Source organism: Dendrobates tinctorius, unplaced genomic scaffold, assembly GCF_039654945.1.
Source record: "Dendrobates tinctorius isolate UK_male_01 unplaced genomic scaffold, ASM3965494v1 ptg000216l, whole genome shotgun sequence".
Classification (NCBI taxonomy): Eukaryota; Metazoa; Chordata; class Amphibia; order Anura; family Dendrobatidae; genus Dendrobates; species Dendrobates tinctorius.
In genome coordinates, this window is record NW_027361883.1 from 5,648,447 (window position 1) to 5,670,856 (window position 22,410).

A 22,410-nucleotide genomic window follows, 5' to 3' on the forward strand; every position below is an offset into this window, starting at 1 on the left:
TGTTGTTGCAAGGCCACAGCAGTCAGGGAATCCCACTGTTATATCAACGAAAGACTGATTCTAGGCCATCAGAAAGAACACCAACTCCATCACCATCATCAACCCTCTCTCAGTCCGCCCTGTCCACCGCTACTTCTACCATATGCAGCTCTCAAGTCCAGCTCACCCTCCCAGACACTATGAGTAGGTCAAGAAAGTACTCAGTCTCTCATCCGCGTACACTGGGTTTGAACGCCCACATTGCCAAACTAATCTCGTTTGAGATGATGCCCTTTCGGTTGGTGGAAAGCACAGCTTTCCGCGAACTCATGGCCTATGCAGTACCACGCTATGACCTACCCAGTCGCCACTTCTTCTCTCGCAAAGCCATCCCAGCCCTCCACCATCATGTGAAAGACCGCATTGTCCATGCACTCAAGCAGTCAGTGAGCGGAAAGGTGCACCTCACAACTGATGCATGGTCCAGTCGGCATGGCCAGGGCCGTTACGTGTCCATCACTGCGCACTGGGTTAATGTGGTGGATGCAGGGTCCACAGGGGACAGCGGTGGTGGGACAGTGCTGCCTAGCCCACGGTATAGGAAACAGTTGGCTGTAGGCGTTCGACCCTCCTCCTCCTCCTCCAGAAGCGAAAGCTCATCTACAGAGCGCAGTCGTACGAGCACTCCATCTGTAGCTGCCACTGTTGCACATGAGGTGTCCCCCTATCGAGCAGCTAGTGGAAAGCATCAGCAGGCTGTGTTGCAGATGATGTGTTTGGGCGACAGACACACCGCCGAGGTGCTGGCAGAGTACTTGAAGCGACAAACTGAGTCATGGCTGGGCAGTGTACATCTTGAGGCAGGCAAGGTAGTTAGTGATAACGGACGTAATTTTGTGGCATCCATAGCCCTTTCAAAACTCAGCCACATACCTTGCTTGGCTCACACATTGAACCTGGTGGTGCAGTGCTTCCTCAAAAATTATCCGGAGTTAACAGCCCTGCTCCAGAAGGTGCGAAGACTGTGCGCGCACATCCGCCGGTCGCCTGTACACTCCGTTCGTATGCAGAAGCTGCAGCGATTGCTCCACCTTCCCAACCACCGCCTCATTATCGACATTGCAACAAGGTGGAACTCCACCCTGCACATGGTGGAGCGGCTGTGCGAGCAGAGGCAGGCCATAATGCATTTATGGGAGGATACACGGCCAGGCACTTTGAGAGCAGACATGGAGTTGACAGGCGTGCAGTGGTCGAAGCTGAAAGACCTTTGTAAAGTCCTTCAGTGTTTTGAGGAATGCACACGGCTGGTAAGCGCAGACGACGCCATCCTAAGCATGAGCATCCCACTTATGCGTCTGCTCATGCAAACTTTGACGCACCTTAAGGAGCGTCTGCAGCCAATGTTGATGAGGAGGAAGAGGAGGAGGGAATCCTTGATGACATTCAGCCATTGTCTGCTCAGGGACCTCTCCTGGACGAAGTGGAGGAAGAAGAGGAGGAGGAGGAGGAGGATGATGGGGATGATTACTTAGGGGAGGAGGATGCATCTCGTGGGGCAAGTGAAAATGTTGGCGTGGCAAGGTCTGGTACAGGGTTTGTGCGTGACTGGAGGGATGTGGATTTGCCAGAAAGTGCTCCTCCACCCAGCACTCGCAGTGCATCATTGACACCGGGAACATTGGCCCACATGTCAGATTATGCCTTGCGGATCCTAAAAAGGGACCCCCGCATTGCCAAAATGATGAACGATGACGACTACTGGTTGGCCAGCATCCTGGATCCATGCTATAAAGGCAAATTACAAAACATCATGCCACAGGAGAACCTTGACCTAATATTGGCTAATAAACAAGCAACTCTGGTAAATCGGTTGCTTGAGGCATTCCCAGCACACAGCAGCGGTGATGGTTCTCACACGAGCCGTACGGGCCGGGGGCAGCTTGGCAGAGGTGTTCGTGGTGCACACAGCAGAAGTGGCGTTGGAGACAGGGGTTTCATGACAATGTTGTGGACTGATTTTTCAAATACCGCTCACACAACTGGTAATACTGCATCGATGGAAAGTGACAGGAGACAGCAGTTGTCAACTATGGTTACAAACTACTTTTCCTCCCATATCGATGTTCTCCCACACAGGTCATTCCCCTTTGACTATTGGGCCGCTAAACTGGACACCTGGCCTGAATTGGCCCAATATGCCTTACAGGAGCTCGCTTGCCCAGCTGCAAGTGTGCTATCGGAAAGAGTCTTCAGTGCAGCTGGATCAATCCTGACAGAAAAAAGGACCCGTCTGTCAACCCAAAATGTGGATGATCTAACCTTCATTAAAATGAACCACGCATGGGTTTCCAAGGATTTTGTCCCACCTTCCCCTGATGACACATAGGGTGACAGAAAAATGGCTTGCTTTGGTCCACCTGTTCCTGGTACTTCACCTATTTCGCCTTTTGCATCAGCTGAATGTCCAACATCAACATATGCCACTTTCTAAAACTCCCTAACTGTGCTGCCTCCCCCCCATGGCCGGGGTCACCACCTACCGCACGACACCGTGCGAGTGCCGTTGCCCTGGACAGGTGGGTAGGCCGACTCTTGGGCGCGGGCACTGGCACAGGGTCCCTCATAGTGCAATCAAGTGTCTCTGACGGCGGTGGTGCACACCCGCCGTCAGACACACCGCTGTACTATGAGGGGCCCAGTGCCAGTACCGACGCCCACGAGTGGGCCCCCCTTGCTTGGGCAGGGCCCCAGCATTTGCAATCTTTACCTCTCCCTGCTCCTCCTCTGTGTAATCTGGGCCGTAAAATCCATACTGTGCCTGACACCGTCTGAGCCTGCCTCCTGAGACATATATTTTGAATGTGTACGCTATCCATACATGTTATCCGGGGATACGGTACCCTTTCTAAACTTTGTGCAATGACGTGCAATCCATACTGGGCCTAACACCGTCTGAGCCTGCCTCATGCTGTATAGACATATATTTTGAATGTGTACGCTATCCATACATGTTATCCAGGGATACGGTACCCTTTCTAACCTTTGTGCAATGACGTGCAATCCATACTGGGCCTAACACCGTCTGAGCCTGCCTCATGCTGTATAGACATATATTTTGAATGTGTACGCTATCCATACATGTTATCCGGGGATACGGTACCCTTTCTAACCTTTGTGCAATGACGTGCAATCCATACTGGGCCTAACACCGTCTGAGCCTGCCTCATGCTGTATAGACATATATTTTGAATGTGTACGCTATCCATACATGTTATCCGGGGATACGGTACCCTTTCTAACCTTTGTGCAATGACGTGCAATCCATACTGGGCCTAACACCGTCTGAGCCTGCCTCATGCTGTATAGACATATATTTTGAATGTGTACGCTATCCATACATGTTATCCGGGGATACGGTACCCTTTCTAACCTTTGTGCAATGACGTGCAATCCATACTGGGCCTAACACCGTCTGAGCCTGCCTCATGCTGTATAGACATATATTTTGAATGTGTACGCTATCCATACATGTTATCCAGGGATACGGTACCCTTTCTAACCTTTGTGCAATGACGTGCAATCCATACTGGGCCTAACACCGTCTGAGCCTGCCTCATGCTGTATAGACATATATTTTGAATGTGTACGCTATCCATACATGTTATCCGGGGATACGGTACCCTTTCTAACCTTTGTGCAATGACGTGCAATCCATACTGGGCCTAACACCGTCTGAGCCTGCCTCATGCTGTATAGACATATATTTTGAATGTGCACGCTATCCATACATGTTATCCGGGGATACGGTACCCTTTCTAACCTTTGTGCAATCACGTGCAATCCATACTGTGCCTGACACCGTCTGAGCCTGCCTCCTGAGACATATATTTTGAATGTGTACGCTATCCATACATGTTATCCAGGGATACGGTACCCTTTCTAACCTTTGTGCAATCACGTGCAATCCATACTGGGCCTGACACCGTCTGAGCCTGCCTCCTGAGACATATATTTTGAATGTGTACGCTATCCATACATGTTATCCAGGGATACGGTACCCTTTCTAACCTTTGTGCAATCACGTGCAATCCATACTGGGCGTGAGAACGGCTGGCCAGCTGTTAAGCAAGCTACAGCACCTGTCCAGACAAGTACAGGGATTCCCTAGCGAGGAGACTTATTTGATTGTTTTCAATGTTGGGACAGCAATTTTTGGGGAGCACTATACTCTGGAGAATGATAGATGGGGCCCACCATACACTGGAACATTCCAAAGGTGGACATCAGACACTGGAGCAGCATTTACTGGGCCCATTATACACTAGAGCATTAGAAATGGGGCCCATTATGTTTGGAGCATTATTTGGGCCCATAAGACAGTGGATCTTCATCCATGGGGACCAACATATACTGTAGCATTATGTGGAGCTCATCATATACTGTTTCAAACATTATATGGGACCAATGATTCTGTATGGAGAAATAGATGGGCCTCGTCATGAGATGTAAAAAGTGAGGTATTTTTCATTGTACTATACCGCTATTTCTCTGCCGTATCGGAGCATGATGAGTTGTGGTATGTGTTAAAGGGGTGCTCTTTCGCCCAGGGCACATGAAAACCTGGAGCCAGCCCTCCCCCCCACAGTTTGTAGCCAAATAACCCCCATTTTTCAGTGCGTAACTTGTAATATGAAGTTAATTAAGGTTGACAAGCTTAAGAAAGAAGAATTGATGCTTTCGGCATTCAAATGGGCACTGTAGGTGTGTTTCCTGTCCTCCTCTCACTGCCGACTTTTATTCCCCATTGACTTACATTGGGTTTCGTGTTTTGGGACGACCCCGACTTTTCCCTATAATCGGACGATCTTGCTCGACCCGACTTTTGGAAAAGTCGGGTTTCACGAAACGAAACGCGACCCTAAAAAACCAAAAGTCGCTCAACTCTAGTCACTGATTCTTTTGTGGTCTGCAATGAACCCGAAACCCTTCTCCTGGTTCATGTTCAAAACTTGCCCCCAGCCGAGTGCATTCCGGGTCCCGTAATGGCCTGCACGGGCCCTCTTCTTCCGGGCCAGATCCAGACCCAGCACAACCATCTTTCTCTGCTCCCTCTCCCAATATTCAGCTGCTAGCTGTCGGATGGTGGCCTGACAACTGGCCCAGTTCTCTTCTTCCTCCCGCTCTTCCCGGGACCTGCCCTCACCCACGGGACTTGCATCCCGGTCCCAGACAAGGTCCAGCACAACCTGCCCTGCCGCTACTACTGGCGTGCAACCCAGGGCCTTCCCAGGTTCAGGGGCTGCAGTCCTACCTGGGGCCTCCTGGCGGTGTTCCGGCTCCTGTGCAGGCTTGAAGCGGTGGGCCACTGCCAGAATATCCTCCACAATAGCTGGTCTGGGTGCCGGCGGTGGGGAATTGAGTGATGGTTCCGTGTCCACAAGGGTCTCCGGTGGGACCTGCGCAGCCACGTCAGGTCCTGGCAATAGCGCGGCTTCGGCTCCCGGGGTCTCCGGGGACTCCTCCGGGCGGGCCGCAACCAGCTCTATGGACAGCTTGGAGATATAGACTGGTGCTGCCTGAGGACAGTCCGGTGCAATGGCCGCAGGTACCGGTGGAGCGGGTACCGCAGGCGTAGGCCCCTCTTGGGCATGCTGCCGGTTCAGCCTCTCCAAGGCCTCCTGTCTCAGCTGCAGCCGGGTGTCAGCTCGACTATTTGTTCTTCCAGCTGCCGGCGGTTCATCTCTGAGATCGGGTCAGACCCTTCAGCCATGGCGCCGGGGATATCCGTTTCCCCGCGCTCTGCAGGCCTCCTTCCCTCACTCTCCAAAATGGCGTTCTGGCGTTCTTCTTCCTGCCTCGGCCCCTTTCCTGCCACTGGCTTCTTCTGCCCCTCCTTCCGGGGGCAGCGTCTTCTTCCAGCGCCTCCATACCAAGCCAGTATACGAACCCCTTGGGGGGTGGGCTGTTGTGAGTTCATTCTCTGGTTCACCAGTTGTGAGTTCTCCTTCCAGACTCCATCGGGTGTTAACAGGAGGTAGAGAGGCTGATTTGATCGGTGGAGATCTGCCATCTGAGAATGGGGATGACGATTGGATCTCAGGAGTCTCGGATTGGATTTAAGACAGCCGACGCCCTATTCAGTTGCTGGTGATTCCTTCTGGCTTGTCAGCTCTTGGTATTCAGCTCTGGTTTTCAGCTCTATTCCAGTCATCTAAAGCTAAGTTTTTCTGCTAATGTTCACACTTGATTTTGTTAGTCTATTCAGTTTTTTGGTGTGGTCAGCCTGCCCCTGCTGGGGGCTGTGCTGAATTTCCACTCTTATTTATCAGTATTTTGCCAATTGGCTTTTTGTCCCGTACTAGTTCGGTCTCTTTTTGCTCTGTCTCAGAATATTTCAGCGTGCTGATATAGTGGGAGAAGTCTAGTGACTTCAGGGTTAATTTTGCTATCAGAAGTGTCGGACATGATTTTTGTAGGGTTTTTTGCAGGTTGCAGACAGAGTCTTTCCTTTCCTGTCTAGTTAGTTTGGGCCCCATCATTTGCTCAGCCTATTTTCCTGCCTGTGTTTGTGCCTTCATCTTGTTTCACCGTCAATACATGTGTGGAGGCTATTTATTCCTTTGGGGTCTGCTCTGGGGCAGTTAGTTTTCCCTTTTCTTGCTTTAGGCTTATTTAGTCTTCCGGCCGTGACGAGGCGTCTAGGAACATTATAGGCCCGCTCCACGGCTACTGCTAGTTGTGTATGAAGATCAGGGATCTGCAATCTGCATAGTTACCAACCTCTCTGGTTTTCTGTGACTTAGCTTGTTTTGTTTTTTTCTTCTCGGTGACCCATTCATAACAGAATCACCAGCCATACCGCAGATTGTAGGGTACTTAAAAGCACGAAAAAGTTGTTAAAAAAAAGGCGTCAGAATTTTCAAAAAAATTTTTTTCCTCTTTTTTCTCTGGGGCCGTAGAAGGATGTTTTTTTTCTTTTTCCTAATGGAGATTAAGCAATTGTCTGATCGTGTGGAGCAGCAGGCTGCTGAAGTGCAGGGAATTTCCACCTACCTCATTCAGTCACATGCTGCTGAACCTAAGATCCCTACTCCTGATGTGTTTTCTGGGGATCGGTCTAAATTTCAGAATTTTAAGAATAATTGTAAATTATTTCTGGCCTTGAAGCCTAACTCATCGGGGAGCTCTGTGCAGCAGGTTAAAATTGTCATCTCCTTGCTGCGCGGCGATCTCCAGGATTGGGCTTTTTCTCTGACACCTGAAAATCCTATTCTGACTAATGTGGATGCATTTTTTCAAGCCTTGGGGTTGTTGTATGATGATCCTAATGCTGTTGATCAAGCTGAGAGAACCCTGTTGGCATTAAACCAGGGTCAGGATTCTGCAGAGTTATACTGTCAAAAATTCCAAAAGTGGGCAGTCCTTACTGCATGGAAAGATAGTGCATTGGCAGCTCTCTTTCGGAAGGGTTTATCAGAGACCGTAAAAGATGTTATGGTGGGATTTCCTGTTCCCTCTGGTCTGGATGATTCTATGTCATTAGCCATTCAAGTTGATCGGCGTTTACGTGAATGTAAAACTACACTGGAGGAGTTGCCACCTTTTGAACAAACGTCTGAACCTATGCAATGTGATGGGGTTTTGTCTAGGGCGCAACGTCAGGAGTTTAGAAGGCGTAATAAGCTGTGTTTATTCTGTGGAGACACCTCTCATATTATTTCTGTCTGCCCAAAACAAGAGAAGCGTTTTGCACACACATTTGCTGTGAGCAGTGTATAACCTAAGTTTCTTTTGGCAATTATTCTGATCTGCTCCTTATCCACGTTTTCCACAAAAGGCTTTTGTGGATTCAGGAGCAGCGTTGAATCTGATGGATTTGGACTTTGCTAAACGTTGTGGTTTTTCCATGACGCCTCTGCGGATGCCTATTCCTTTGAGGGATATTGATGCTACTTCTTTGGCGGAGAATAAACCTCAGTTTTGGACCCAGGTGACAATGCGAGTTGCCCCAGACCACCAAGAAAATTGTAAATTGTTGGTGCTGCATAATCTGCATGATACTATTGTTCTAGGATTTCCTTGGTTGCAAACTCATAATCCAGTTTTGGATTGGAAATCTGGGTCTGTGGTGAGTTGGGGTTGTCAGTGTGTTCTTAGGGACGCTCCTGTTTTCTCCACCTCTCCTCAGTCTCATGATATTCCTGATTATCTAGCCGATTTTTCTGATGTATTTAGTGAGAGCAAGTCTGCGTCTTTGCCTCCTCATAGGAGTTCTGACTGTGCAATTGAGTCGATGCCTGGGTTTAAATTTCCCAAGGGTCGGCTTTTCAACTTATCAGTACCCGAACATGATGCTATGCGATCCTATATTAAGGAGTCGCTGGAGAAGGGTCATATTAGACCATCCTCGTCACCTTTAGGTGCTGGTGCTTTTTTTGTGGCCAAGAAAGATGGTTCATTAAGACCGTGTATTGATTATCGCTCCCTTAACAAGATGATGGTTAAATATCAGTACCCGTTACCTCTGATGTCTGATTTATTCTCCAGAGTTAAGAGTGCCTGCTGGTTTACTAAGCTTGACCTCAGGGGGGCATATAATCTTATTCACATCAAGCATAGGGATGAATGGAAGACGGCGTTTAATACTCTGGAGGGACATTTTGAGTACCTGGTGATACCTTTTGGGCTCACTAATGCCCCTTCTGTCTTCCAGTCCTTTATGAATGATATTTTCCGTGACCTTGTGGATAAGTTTTTGATCATCTATCTGGATGATATTTTGATCTTTTCTAGTGATTGGGATTCTCATGTGGAACACGTCCGGACTGTGTTTTGGATTTTGAGGGAGAATTCCCTGTTTGTTAAGGGATCGAAATGCCTCTTTGGTGTACAGAGAATTTCATTTTTGGGATTTATCTTGTCTCCATCGACTATTGAAATGGACCCGGCCAAGGTGCAGGCCATTTATGATTAGGTTCAGCCTACTTCTTTGAAGGCCCTCCAGAAGTTTTTGGGTTTTGCTAATTTCTATCGTAAATTTATAGGTAATTTTTCTGGTATTGTCAAACCACTGACTGATCTGACCAAGAAGGGCGCTGATGTGCTGAATTGGTCTCCTGAGGCTGTCTCAGCATTTCAGGAGCTTAAGCAGAGATTTACTTCAGCTCCAGTTTTACGGCAACCTGATGTCTCACTTCCATTTCAGGTGGAGGTAGATGCTTCTGAGATTGGTGCAGGACCTGTTTTGTCCCAAAAAGACCCTGTGACTTCTAAGATGAATCCCTGTGCCTTCTTTTCTCGTAAGTTCTCCCCATCTGAACGCAACTGTGACGTGGGGAATTGGGAATTGTTGGCCATGAAGTGGGCATTTGAGGAGTGGAGACATTGGTTGGAGGGAGCTAGACATCAAGTTGTGGTCCTCACCGATCACAAGAATTTGATTTATCTGGAGTCGGCCAAACGCTTGAATCCTAGACAGGCTAGATGGGCCTTATTTTTCAAGCGTTTTAATTTTGTGGTCTCTTTTCTTCTGGGCACTAAGAATGTTAAGGCAGACGCCCTTTCTAGGAGTTTCTTTGCCGATTCTCTTAGTGTGGCCGAGCCTACTACCATCTTAGGTGAGGGGGTAGTTCTTTCTGCCATTTCGCCCGATTTGAGACGCGCCCTGGAGGAATTTCAGGAGGATAAACCTGAGCGTTGCCCTATGGGAAAATTGTATGCTCCTGACCAGTGGAGAAAGAGAGTGATGTCTGAAATTCATTGCTCCGCATTGGCTGGTCATCCAGGTATTTTTGGTACCAGAGATTTGGTGAGTCGGTCCTTTTGGTGGCCTGCCTTATCTCGTGACGTCAGGAATTTTGTACAATCCTGTGGGACTTGTTCTCGGTCTAAACCCTGTTCTCATTCTAGTGGGTTGATGATGCCCTTGCCGGTGCCCAAGAGGCCATGGACCCATATCTCAATGGATTTTATTTCTGATCTTCCTGTCTCTCAGAGAATGACTATTATCTGGGTGATTTGTGATAGATTTTCGAAGATGGTCCATCTTGTACCACTCCCAAAGTTGCCATCTTCCGCTGAGTTGGTGCCCTTGTTTTTACAACAGGTGGTTCGGTTACATGGGATTCCTGAGAATATTGTGTCCGACAGAGGAGTCCAGTTTGCTTCCAGATTCTGGAAAGCCTTTTGTTCCAATCTGGGAATTCAGTTATCCTTCTCCTCCGCGTTTCATCCCCAGACCAATGGACAGACTGAGAGAACAAACCAGACCTTGGAGTCTTATTTGAGATGTTTTATATCTGCTGATCAGGATGACTGGGTCTCATTTTTGCCCTTGGCCGAATTCGCACTGAACAATAGAGCTAGTTCTGCCACTTTGATGTCACCCATTTTCTGTAATTTTGGGTTTCATCCTCGATTCTCTTCAGGGCAAGTGGAATCTTCGTCCTGCCCAGGTGTGGACACTGTGGTTAAGAGTATAAGAGTATGCAGCAGATATGGGACCAAGTAGTGGATAAGTTGTCACTCTCTCAGGAAAAGGCCCAGCAATTTTCCAACTGGCATAGGACCATTGGTCCCCGGTTAAAAGTGGGTGATATGGTTTGGTTGTCGTCTAAGAATATTCCTATGAAGGTTGCATCTCCTAAATTTAAGCCAAGATTTATTCGTCCTTATAAGATTTTGGAAATTCTTAATCCTGTTTCATTTCGATTGGCTCTTCTAGTTACGTTCAAGATCCATAACGTATTTCACAAATCTCTGTTGAAGAGGTTTGTTGAGCCAGTCGTTCCTATGGCAGCATCTCCTGACCCTGTGTTGGTTGAAGGCAATGTGGAATATGAGGTAGAGAAAATATTGGATTCTTGATTGGTTAGATTGAGACTCCAGTATTTGGTCAAATGGAAGGGTTATGGTCAGGAGGATAATTCTTGGGTCTCTGCCTCCGATATTCATGCCAATAGATTGGTTCGTGCTTCTCACCGGGCCCATCCTGATCGGCCTGGTGGCGAGGATGAGGGTTTGGTGACCCCTCCTCAAGGGGGGGGTACTGTTGTGAGTTCATTCTCTGGTTCACCAGTTGTGAGTTCTCCTTCCAGACTCCCTCGGGTGGTAATAGGAGGTAGAGATGCTGATTTGATCAGTGGAGATCTGCCACCTGAGAATGAGGATGACGATTGGATCTCAGGAGCCTCAGATTGGATTTAAGACAGCCGACGCCCTATGCAGTTTCGGGTGATTCCTTCTGGCTTGTCAGCTCTTGGTTTTCAGCTCTGTTCCAGTCATCTAAAGCTAAGTTTTTCTGCTAATGTTCACACTTGATTTTGTTGGTCTATTCAGTTTTTTGGTGTGGTCAGCCTGCCCCGGCTGGGGGCTGTGCTGAATTTCCACTCTTATTTATCAGTATTTTGCCAATTGGCTTTTTGTCCCTTACTAGTTCGGTCTCTTTTTGCTCTGTCTCAGAATATTTCACAGTGTTGATATAGTGGGAGAAGTCTAGTGACTTCAGGGTTAATTTTGCTATCAGAAGTGTTGGACATGATTTTTGTAGAGTTTTTTTGCAGGTTGCACACAGTGTCTTTCCTTTCCTGTCTAGTTAGTTTGGGCCCCATCATTTGCTCAGCCTATTTTCCTGCCTGTGTTTGTGTCTTCATCTTGTTTCACCGTCAATACATGTCTGGGGGCTATCTATTCCTTTGGGGTCTGCTCTGGGGCAGTTAGTTTTCCCTTTTCTTGCTTTAGGCTTATTTAGTCTTCCGGCCGTGAGGAGGCGTCTAGGAACATCGTAGGCACGCTCCACGGCTACTGCTAGTTGTGTGGGAAGATCAGGGATCTGCAATCTGCATAGTTACCAACCTCTATGGTTTTCTGTGACTTAGCTTGTTTTGTTTTTTTCTCCTCGGTGACCCATTCATAACAGTGGGCCATGTCGCTGTCACATAGTAATTCAGGCAGTGAAGGCCCAATACTCTTCGTGGTCTTTTCCTAGGACCTCCCATCTCTTCACGCCCCTCTTCTCTGCGCCAGCGGCCATTTCTAATGTCCATTTTACAGTCTATTAAATTAGGTCTTCTGCACACTTTCAAAAGTATAAAGTCTCACAAATTTCAGGTGCACAGAACCCAATGGTATCGGGTCTCGTCATCCTGTTCATGATGCCAAAAATGGGTCACCCTCCCAGGGTTGTGGGGTACTCGGTACCGGGCCGGTGTCAGGGGGGAAAGGTGTCACAGTGGCGGTGACCCGGTCCGTGGCCCTGGGCACCCAAATCAATGGTGGTTTGTGATATAGTTTATGTGATAGTTTGTGACGCCACCTGTGGTGGTTGGCAAGCAATATTTTAAGCCAACGCTGCGTGCAGATCCTCTGGGGCTGATGGTGTGATGCAGCATAGATGGTGTAGCTCCCCACAGGTGAAGCTGTAAACCCAGGGCAGTGTAATTGCAATAGATGAGGATAGGCGCAGGTGGTGTGAGGAATGCTGGTACTCAGATGTATTGCGTCAGCACACAAATGAATGGAAGACACCAGGGCTTGCAGTTCCAAAGCTTTACTCATAGTCCATGGTACACACTGGTGCCTGCCTCCGTGCTGTGTCCTCCAGGGCAGAGACTCAATCAACCTCCTGGGCAAGTCAGGATTCTCCTCTCCAACACTCCGCCAACATGTACCTCTCCTGAACGACTCCTCTATTGCACCTTAAGGTGTGAAGAGCTCCAGTACCATAGTACTCTGGAGTTCCTCCTGTCAGATGTTCCTAACAACTCCACTTGTATGGCAGACAGCTGTAGCCTCTCTCGGGGACTCCCTTCTCCGGAGTCCTGGCTCTCTATTCAGTTGCTGTTGTGCCCCAAGTCTTAGATGGGAGTAGTGCATTTACAGCTAACTACTCCACCGTTGTCTGCTGCAGAATCATAAGTGGCCATATAACCTCGGGGACCGGGCCCCGGCCTTGCGCTGAGAACCTATAGGCAGGGTTCCTATTCCGACCCACAACTCCTCTCTGTTCTCTCTACTCCTCTTTCCTAGGGAAGCTTAGGTTGCAGTTCTACATCTTTCTCCTTCTGTTCTTCTCCCGTGCCAGCTGGCTCAGATCACTGAGGCAGCTGCAGCACTCCTTCCTTTCGGACCCATCCTCAGACTCTCCTGACTGACTGTCCAGACTCAACTAACCTGTAATTCTAAACCTTCCCAACCTTTTATATATCTCAACTCCACCCACCTCCCAGCACATCCAGTGTTCCAAGCAGGGAACCACCAGGGCACTCCTAATGTCTAGGAGGAGAGAGAACCCTCACTGTGATTATGCTGAACTACCCTGTTGTGTGGGATGCGAGTGTTGGAGTGCGGAAAGGAGTTCCCAACTTACCTAGGCGGTGGGGCACTACACCTTAGGAGAAGGTGCAGTACCTCTGTGGCGACTGAGCCTCAGGGGCGCCACATTACCATCCAGTACCACTCAAAAGGGGAATACCTAAGGGGCAGTTCCTCAGGATCTAGAGGAACTGTTCCGATTTGGGCACCTTTAGGAGGCAGGCGAGTGATCTATATAATATGTTTAGAATGAGAGGCTATTCTTCACATGTATTAAAAGGATCACGAAATGAGGCTTTTTCAACCGATAGATCTTCCCTTCTTTTACAGAAAGGAGCCTGTAGTAAAGCCAGTGACAACTTGGTTAGACTTTTTGGTACTTATGATGGCCAGGCTGATAGGGTCTACCATATTTTGAAAAGGCATTGGGGTATATTGCTGGCTGACCCCAATTTGAGAGGCCTCGTTTCACAGAAACCAAGCGTTACATATAGCATGGGAAGATCTATAGGGCATCTGCTTGTACGTAGTCTATATCCGAGGCCGACTGGGGCAGGTACATGGCTGGATAGGAAGCCCTTGGGATTCTTTAAATGCAGCAACTGCTCCAAATGCATAATGATGTCTCAGTGTAAAACTTTCACCAGCTCGACCAATGGGAGAACCTTTTGCATAAGAGATTTTGGAAATTGCAGATCGACAGGTTTGGTGTATAAGGAGACATGCACTTGCCCTATGGATTACATGTGTAAAACCAGTAGAGAACTGTGGGTGAGGGTGGGTGAACACCTGGGGGATATAAAAAACAAGCAGGATACCCCGGTCGCACGACATATGAATGCTGTACATGAGGGCCATCTGAGCGACATCACCTTCAATGTGATTGAGCTGATTAAGCCAAGAGTGAGGGGAGGGAACCTGGATAAAATTATTTTGAGACGTGAATGTGAATGGATTTTTAGATTGCAGTCTATCTCCCCAGATGGGATGAATGAGTGCATGTCATATACCTCTTTTATATGAAAAAATTCCTGATTGACTAACTGTGTCCTTTAAGTCTTTGTAAAATGTATGGGGGATCCTATCTTTATGGTATATCAGAGCATGTTGGTATGACATGGGCTACTTTGTTTGGCAATATTTATATATTGTATGCGTGGATTTATTTTTGTGATTTTGTATTATTTGGCACCATTGTGATTGGATCCCCGGTATCTGTGCCACTATTAGCTCTATTCTCCCCTGCCCTTGTGTTGTATCACTATCTGGATGAGCAGAGAGGATTCCTGTAGGATGTGAAGACTATTTGCGTTCCACAGTGGAACACTTCCTACAGGAAGTGAAGCGCTCTACATCTTCATAGCGGTTTGCTTAATACCGGATGTTATTTCTTAATACCGGATGTTCCTTGGCTATTGTGTATGTGTTCCAGTGTGGAGCCCATGCCTGCAAACCTCCGGGTATATCATACACCGGAAGTGATTTTTTGATACTGGAAGGTCCCTGGCTATTATGTATGCATTCCAGGGTGGAGCGCACGCTGGGTCCTGACTGAAAACTTCTGGGTACATCCACGTGAGTTTTTCACATACTGGGGAATCATTTACTTTGGAGCCTATTATTTGTTTTTCTGTGTGATTAAAGGTCCTGTTACATTTGGCGTTGCACCAGCGATCCTGACAGCGATATGACCCTGTGAGTATCGCTGGTGCATCACTAAATGGTCGCTAGTGAGCTGCCAAACAGGCAGATCTCACCAACGACGCAGCAATGCTCGGCAGTCGTTACTTACCTATCACACGCAGTGATGATGACGACTTCCGCCCGCGTCCATGAGTCGCTCGTCGGCGCCAGCAGGAAGCCGAGGATGAGAAAATACACCAGGACGTTCTCGCTCGATCAGCAATATCCAGCGGGGGGGGGGCAGTCGGAGGTAAGTGATCATCTGGGGGGTTATTTAAACCCGGCCCCACTGACCGCCGATACCATCACTCAGCATCATGGTATCTGGCATTACCGACATCAGTATTATCTTCTACACCTCCTGATGAACCGCTACGGCGGGGAAACGCGTCGGGGTGTCTCTACACATGATAAGTGGCCATTTCCTGATCTTTGATGTATTATTTATGTTCCTTTTTGTTTAGGACATGTCATGACTATTGTAATGCCTTTTAGATATATGGTTGGTCCTTGTTTATCATGATGTGGATGTAGCTGGTTTTTACTGTTTGATATATTTTTTTCTGTGATTGTATGCATTGTATATAGGGCATTCTGATGTTTCATATATGCACTATTTTGATATTGTTTTCCCACCTATGGGATTAGGGATTGGTAGGGGATTGAGGGATAGTCCTCGTTGAGCGGAGGTGACAAAATATCGTTATTTAGGGTGCCAACCTCCACCGACAGGCAGAAATCAGATTGGCCTATTATAGGGCTTTGCAGCATCTCATAATAGGTTTTTTCAATTGTGGCATTTGCCATTTTTTTCACTGGGAAGGTGTCATTTTAAACCATTGAATAAATAGTACTTTTAAGGGATTATATGTTCACTTCTAAATTTTGATTCCTAAAAATATTGTTTTCGATTGAATCTTTTTCTAGTGATTCCATAGAACATGAGATGATGGTGTAGAAGGTGTGCTGTGCTTACTAACATTACTGATTTATCACAGATATTACAGATATTATTAGAGAATAATTATTCAATCACATTACAACACTTGTACTAAAGAAATGCAGAGAGTGTCCAGTACCTGAGGGTATCCGTATAATCCAAGGATTTGTGCTGCTGCCATAGTGGGAGCTGAGGACTGATCACCAACGACACCAACCAGCCGACCACGGCCCATAGAAGAGTAATTCGGTATTGTCCCATCCGGGCCAGACAGAAAATGTAACACATGTCGTGCTGCCAGTCGTCCATCAGAGCACGAGTCATAAAGATGATATCCCAGAGTAATATTGGGCAAAATGTCAGGATTCTTGTTGATATTATCGATGGCAAAAAGGAAAATCAGATAAGATATTTTTGCTTGAAAGTAGTACCTATAAAGAAAGATAAAAAAATAAATTTATATGTAAGTATATATATGTGTGTGTGTGTGATGGTGTATACGACAGAGCAAGAAGGGACAACAGGCCGAGGGACGATCCAACGAGATTTATTAAGGCAGGGAGCATACAACATCAAATATCCATAATGTCCTTGGAGTCCATGAGAAGTCCACAATAAGTCCACACAATTGAAACAAATCCGGGCACCTCACGATAGTCCTTGTGCCAGATATGATAACAATAATCCTTGCAATAGTCCACAGGATTCCACACAATCCCACGGACGTCACGAGCTGACCTCAACTCAGTTCGTGACTCCTTCACGTCCGCACTCAAATCACAACTGATCTTAAAAGAAGAATGTATTGTCAGGGCTCCTGGGATCAGCCCATCTGAAGGGGGGTAGGGGCCACACCTACTATTCAATGGTTTGGTCCATCAGAAGATTCTAGATTTGTAAGGGCTCCACTGAGTCTACAGGATGTGTATTGTAGGTTATCTTCTGCTTAGGAAAACAATAGCCACAGTTCCACTAGCTGTTGACACAAGCCTAAATTAGATTATGGTCCAGGTACATCACAAGACATTGCAAAGTATTGGGGGAAGGAAACATGGTTAATTTACAGCAAATACAACCAGAGAAAAGTTAAATAACATATTATACAAAATACAGGACAGGGCAAAACTACAAATCATGACAGTGTATTTATTTGTAGATGTATATATGTTGTAAGGTTGTAGCCAGACAATTCATGAGTCATGGGAGATATGTGCCTCGGTGATGTCATGCTTCCTTTGCCTACCTGAACTGCTGCCAAAGAGTGGAACCCCAACAGTGTGTATATATACAGTACACAGTATAATATATATATTAATATACAGTCATGGCCAAAAGTATTGACACCCCTGCAATTCTGTCAAATAATACTAAGTTTCTTCCTGAAAATGATTGCAAACACAAATTCTTTGGTATTATTATCTTCATTTAATTTGTCTTAAATGAAAAAACACAAAAAGAATTGTCCTAAAGCCAAATTGGATATAATTCCACACCAAACATAAAAAAGAGGGTGGACAAAAGTTTTGGCACTGTTCGAAAAATCATGTGATGCTTCTCTAATTTGTGTAATTAACAGCACCTGTAACTTACCTGTGGCACCTAACAGGTGTTGGCAATAACTAAGTCACACTTGCAGCCAGTTGACATGGATTAAAGTTGACTCAACCTCTGTCCTGTGTCCTTGTGTGTACCACATTGAGCATGGAGAAAAGAAAGAAGACCAAAGAACTGTCTGAGGACTTGAGAAACCAAATTGTGAGGAAGCATGAGCAATCTCAAGGCTACAAGTCCATCTCCAAAGACCTGAATGTTCCTGTGTCTACCGTGCGCAGTGTCATCAAGAAGTGTAAAGCCCATGGCACTGTGGCTAACCTCCCTAGATGTGGACGGAAAAGAAAAATTGACAAGAGATTTCAACGCAAGATTGTGCGGATGTTGGATAAAGAACCTCGACTAACATCCAAACAAGTTCAAGCTGCCCTGCAGTCCGAGGGTACAACAGTGCCAACCCGTACTATCCGTCGGCGTCTGAATGAAAAGGGACTGTATGGTAGGAGACCCAGGAAGACCCCAGTTCTTACCCCGAGACATAAAAAAGCCAGGCTGGAGTTTGCCAAAACTTACCTGAAAAAGCCTAAAACGTTTTGGAAGAATGTTCTCTGGTCAGATGAGACAAAAGTAGAGTTTTTGGGCAAAGGCATCAACATAGAGTTTACAGGAGAAAAAAAGAGGCAAAGAAAAGAACACGGTACCTACAGTCAAACATGGTGGAGGTTCCCTGATGTTTTGGGGTTGCTTTGCTGCCTCTGGCACTGGACTGCTTGACCGTGTACATGGCATTATGAAGTCTAAAGACTACCAACAAATTTTGCAGCATAATGCAGGGCCCAGTGTGTGTTTTTTTCATTTAAGACAAATTAAATGAAGATAATAATACCAAAGAATTTGTGTTTGCAATCATTTTCAGGAAGAAACTGAGTATTATCTGACAAAATTGCAGGGGTGTCAATACTTTTGGCCACAACTGTATACAGTATATATATACCGCCCAAAAAAATAAAGGGAACACTCAAATAACACATCCTAGATCTGAATAAATGAAATATTCTCATTGAATACTTTGTTCTGTACAAAGTTAGACTCTACTCTGAGTCTAAGAGCATTTGTGCTCGAAACACGTACAGATACCTGGAGAATATCCCCATGCGGTGAACTTTGTTGCCGTTACTTGATCACAAGCAGCCATGAATGTATTTTAAACATGATACAATAAAAATCCTGAATTCTAAATTTCTGGAGCGAGACATTCTTCCTTTTCTTACAAAGTTGAATGTGCTGACAACAAAATCATGCAAAAATCATCAATGGAAATCAAATTTATTAACCAATGGAGGCCTGGATTTGGAGTCACACAAAAAACTAAAGTGGAATGTAATGTCCTTAAAACAAGTCAAAATGAGGCTCAGTATTGTGTGTGGTCTGCACGTGCCTGTATGACCTCCCTACTGTACAACGCCTGGGCATGCTCCTGATGAGGTGGTGGATGGTCTCCTGAGGGATCTCCTTCCAGACCTGGACTAAAGCATCCACCAACTCCTGGACAGTCTGTGGTGCAAGGTGACACTGATGGATGGCGCGAGACATAATGTCCCAGATGTGCTCAATCGGATTCAGGTCTGGGGAATGGACGGGCCAGTCCATAGCTTCAATGCCTTCATCTTGCAGGAACTGCTGACACACTCCAGCCACATGAGGTCTGGCGGCAGTTCCTCCTAATTGACCTGCTTTAGGAGGAACCGAGGGCCCACAGCACAAGCATATGGTCTCAAAAGGGGTCTGAGGATCTCATCTCCATACCTAGTGGCAGTTAAGCTACCTCTGGCGAGCACATGGAGGGCTGTGCGACCCTCCAAAGAAATGCCACCCTACACCATTGCCAAACCGGTCATGCTGAGTGACGATGCAGGCAGCAGATCACTCTCCACGGTGTCTCCAGACTCTGTCATGTCTGTCACATGTGCTCAGTGTGAACCTGCTTTCATCTGTGAAGAGCACAAGGCTCCAGTGGCGAATTTGGCAATCCTGGTGTCCTGTGGCTAATGCCAAGCGTGTTGCACGGTGTTTGGGCTGTGAGTACAACCCCCATCTATGGATGTTGGGCCCTCAGACCATCCTCATGGAGTCAGTTTCTAATCGTTTGTACAGATACATGCACATTTGTGGCGTGCTGGAGGTCATTTTGCAGGGCTCTGGCTGTGCTCCTCCTGTTCCTCCTTGCGCAAAGGCTGAGGTAGCGGTCCTGCTGCTGGGTTGTTGCCCTCCTACGGCCCCCTCTGTCTCCGGGTGTACTGGCCTGTCTCCTGGTAGTGCCTTCAGCCTCTGGACACTATGCTGACAGACACAGCAAACCTTCTTGCCACAGCATGTGCCATCCTGGATGAACTGCACTACCTGAGCCACTTGTGTGGGTTGTAGAGTTCGTCTCATGCTACCACGAGTGTGAAAGCACAACCGACATTCAAAAGTGACCAAAACATCAGCCAGAAAGCATTGGTACTGAGATGTGGTCTGTGGTCCCCACCTGCAGTACCACTCCTTTATTGAGGGTGTCTTGATAAATGCCAATAATTTCCATCTGTTGTCTTTTCCATTCATAAAACAGCGTGTGAAATTGATTGTCAATCAGTCTTGCTTCCTAAGTGGACAGTTTGATTTCACAGAAGTTTTATTTAAGTGGAGTTATATTCTGTTGTTTAAGTGTTCTCTTTTCCCTTTTCATTCAGATGCCAACGGATAGTACGGGTTGACACTGTTGTACCCTTGGACTGCAGGGCAGCTTGAACTTGTTTGGATGTTAGTCGAGGTTCTTTATCCAACATTCCCACAATCTTCCGTTGAAATCTCTTGTCAATTTTTCTTTTCCGTCCACATCTAGGGAGGTTAGCCACAGTGCCATGGGCTTTAAACTTCTTGATGACACTGCGCACGGTAGACACAGGAACATTCAGGTCTTTGGAGATCGACTTGTAGCCTTGAGATTGCTCATGCTTCCTCACAATTTGGTTTCTCAAGTCCTCAGACAGTTCTTTGGTCTTCTTTCTTTTCTCCATGCTCAATGTGGTACACACAAGGACACAGGACAGAGGTTGAGTCAACTTTAATCCATGTCAACTGGCTGCAAGTGTGATTTAGTTATTGCCAACACCTGTTAGGTGCCACAGGTAAGTTACAGGTGCTGTTAATTACACAAATTAGAGAAGCATCACATGATTTTTCCAACAGTGCCAATACTTTTGTCCACCCTCTTTATGTTTGGTGTGGAATTATATCCAATTTGGCTTTAGGACAATTTTTTGTGTTTTTTCATTTAAGACAAATTAAATGAAGATAATAATAACAAAGAATTTGTGTTTGCAATCGTTTTCAGGAAGAAACTGAGTATTATCTGACAGAATTGCAGGGGTGTCGATACTTTTGGCCACAACTGATATATATATTGCTAAAAAATAAAGGGAATACTTAAACATCACAATGTAACTTCAAGTCAATCATTTCTGTGAAATCATCCTATCCAGTTGCAAGTATAAAGCAACACCGATTGTGAATCAGTTGCTCCTGCTGTTGTGGAAATGGAACAAACAAATAGTAGAATTGATCGGCAATTAGCAAGACAACCCCTATAAAGGAGTCTTTCTGCAGGGGGGGGGATGACAGACCACTTCTCTGTTCTCATTTTTTTGCTGTTTTGGTCACTTTTGGAGTTTGTCATTGCTCTCACCCATAGATTGACAGTAGCATGAGGTGATGTCTACAACCCACAGAAATTTGTCAGGTAGTGCAGCTCCAGGATGGATGTGAGCTGTGGCAAGAAGGGTAGTTGTGTCTGTCAGCACAGTGTCCAGAGCATGGAGCAAATATGGTACCAGGAGAAAGGCCAGTACACCAGGAGATGTGGAGGGGGAAATAGGATGGCAACAACCCAGCAGCAGGACCTCATCCTTTATCAGACATGCGTTCCAACAGTGCAGATAGAATCAATCCCACCTCCATACTGCTCAGCCATGGCTCACCACAATCAGGCAGTGTTCAAATTATTATGCCTTGGAGAACCCAGTCACACAAATCAAGAGTTGTGGACAGCTATCCATGCTGAGTAAGAGCAATGGCTGTCACCACTATACCTGGAGCCAGGGAAGGCTGTGTGCAATAAGGCTGCAAACCTGGTGGTGGCTCTCTGCTTGGGCAGCCTCAAACAAATGCCTTGCATGGCTCACATCCTCAACCTGGTGGTACAGCAATTTCTCCACCACTATTCTGGCCTGGATGCATTGCTGTAGAAGCACGGTCGCTGTGTGCTCACTTCCAATGACCCCTGCATATCATTGACTTGCTTCGATTCAGAGGTCTTTTGACTTACCGGTAAATTGTTGGATTTGCAATGTTCTAACATGGTGGAATTCCATTCTGCACATGTTGCTATGACTGTGGAAGCAGCAATGAGCCCTCCTGCAGTATGTCCTTTTTCATAGCCACAGATGAAGGACCTCTACACCCATTTGCACAGTTTTGAAATGGCTACTAAGATGATTAGTGTGGCACCCCCAGGAGTACGGTCACCACAGTGGCATTACCTCGCTCCTAGGGAGTGTGATGTCATGCTTGGAAGCAATGAAGGATCTCTCTATCAGGTAAATCCAGCACACAGCACAGTTCTACTCCAGGCCAGCAGAGGGAGCTCTGAACCAAACTGCTGAGAAGCTGCTCTCTGTGGCCAGGAAAGGGAATTTAGTTAGATCGTGCAGAGAGGGGGAAGAGTGTGGACGTGGAGAGACGAGCTGGGGAGGTTTGAGCTGAAGTCAGGCTCACCCCTAGCTGAAGCGCATCGTCCGGACCCCGGCGTCCGAGGTTGTGTGGATACTAAAGGTCCCACAGCAGAAACCGGAGGAACAAGGGGCTGTAAATGCTCTGTTCCCACCTAAGACTCCAAGTCACAG

At 46.7% G+C, this 22,410-nt stretch overlaps 1 protein-coding gene across 1 annotated transcript in view; it reads right to left on the reverse strand.

Moving 5' to 3' along the window:
- Positions 1–18,621, reverse strand: part of LOC141058890 (vomeronasal type-2 receptor 26-like) — an 80,904-nt gene extending 62,283 nt beyond the window's left edge. Inside the window, exons 1-2 of the mRNA XM_073555093.1 lie at positions 18,605–18,621; positions 16,056–16,347 (exon numbers count right to left, since the gene is read on the reverse strand). Of these exons, the coding sequence (XP_073411194.1) occupies positions 16,056–16,347; positions 18,605–18,621 (309 nt within the window). The remainder of the gene's footprint in view (positions 1–16,055; positions 16,348–18,604) is intronic.
- Positions 18,622–22,410: the final 3,789 nt, after the last annotated feature.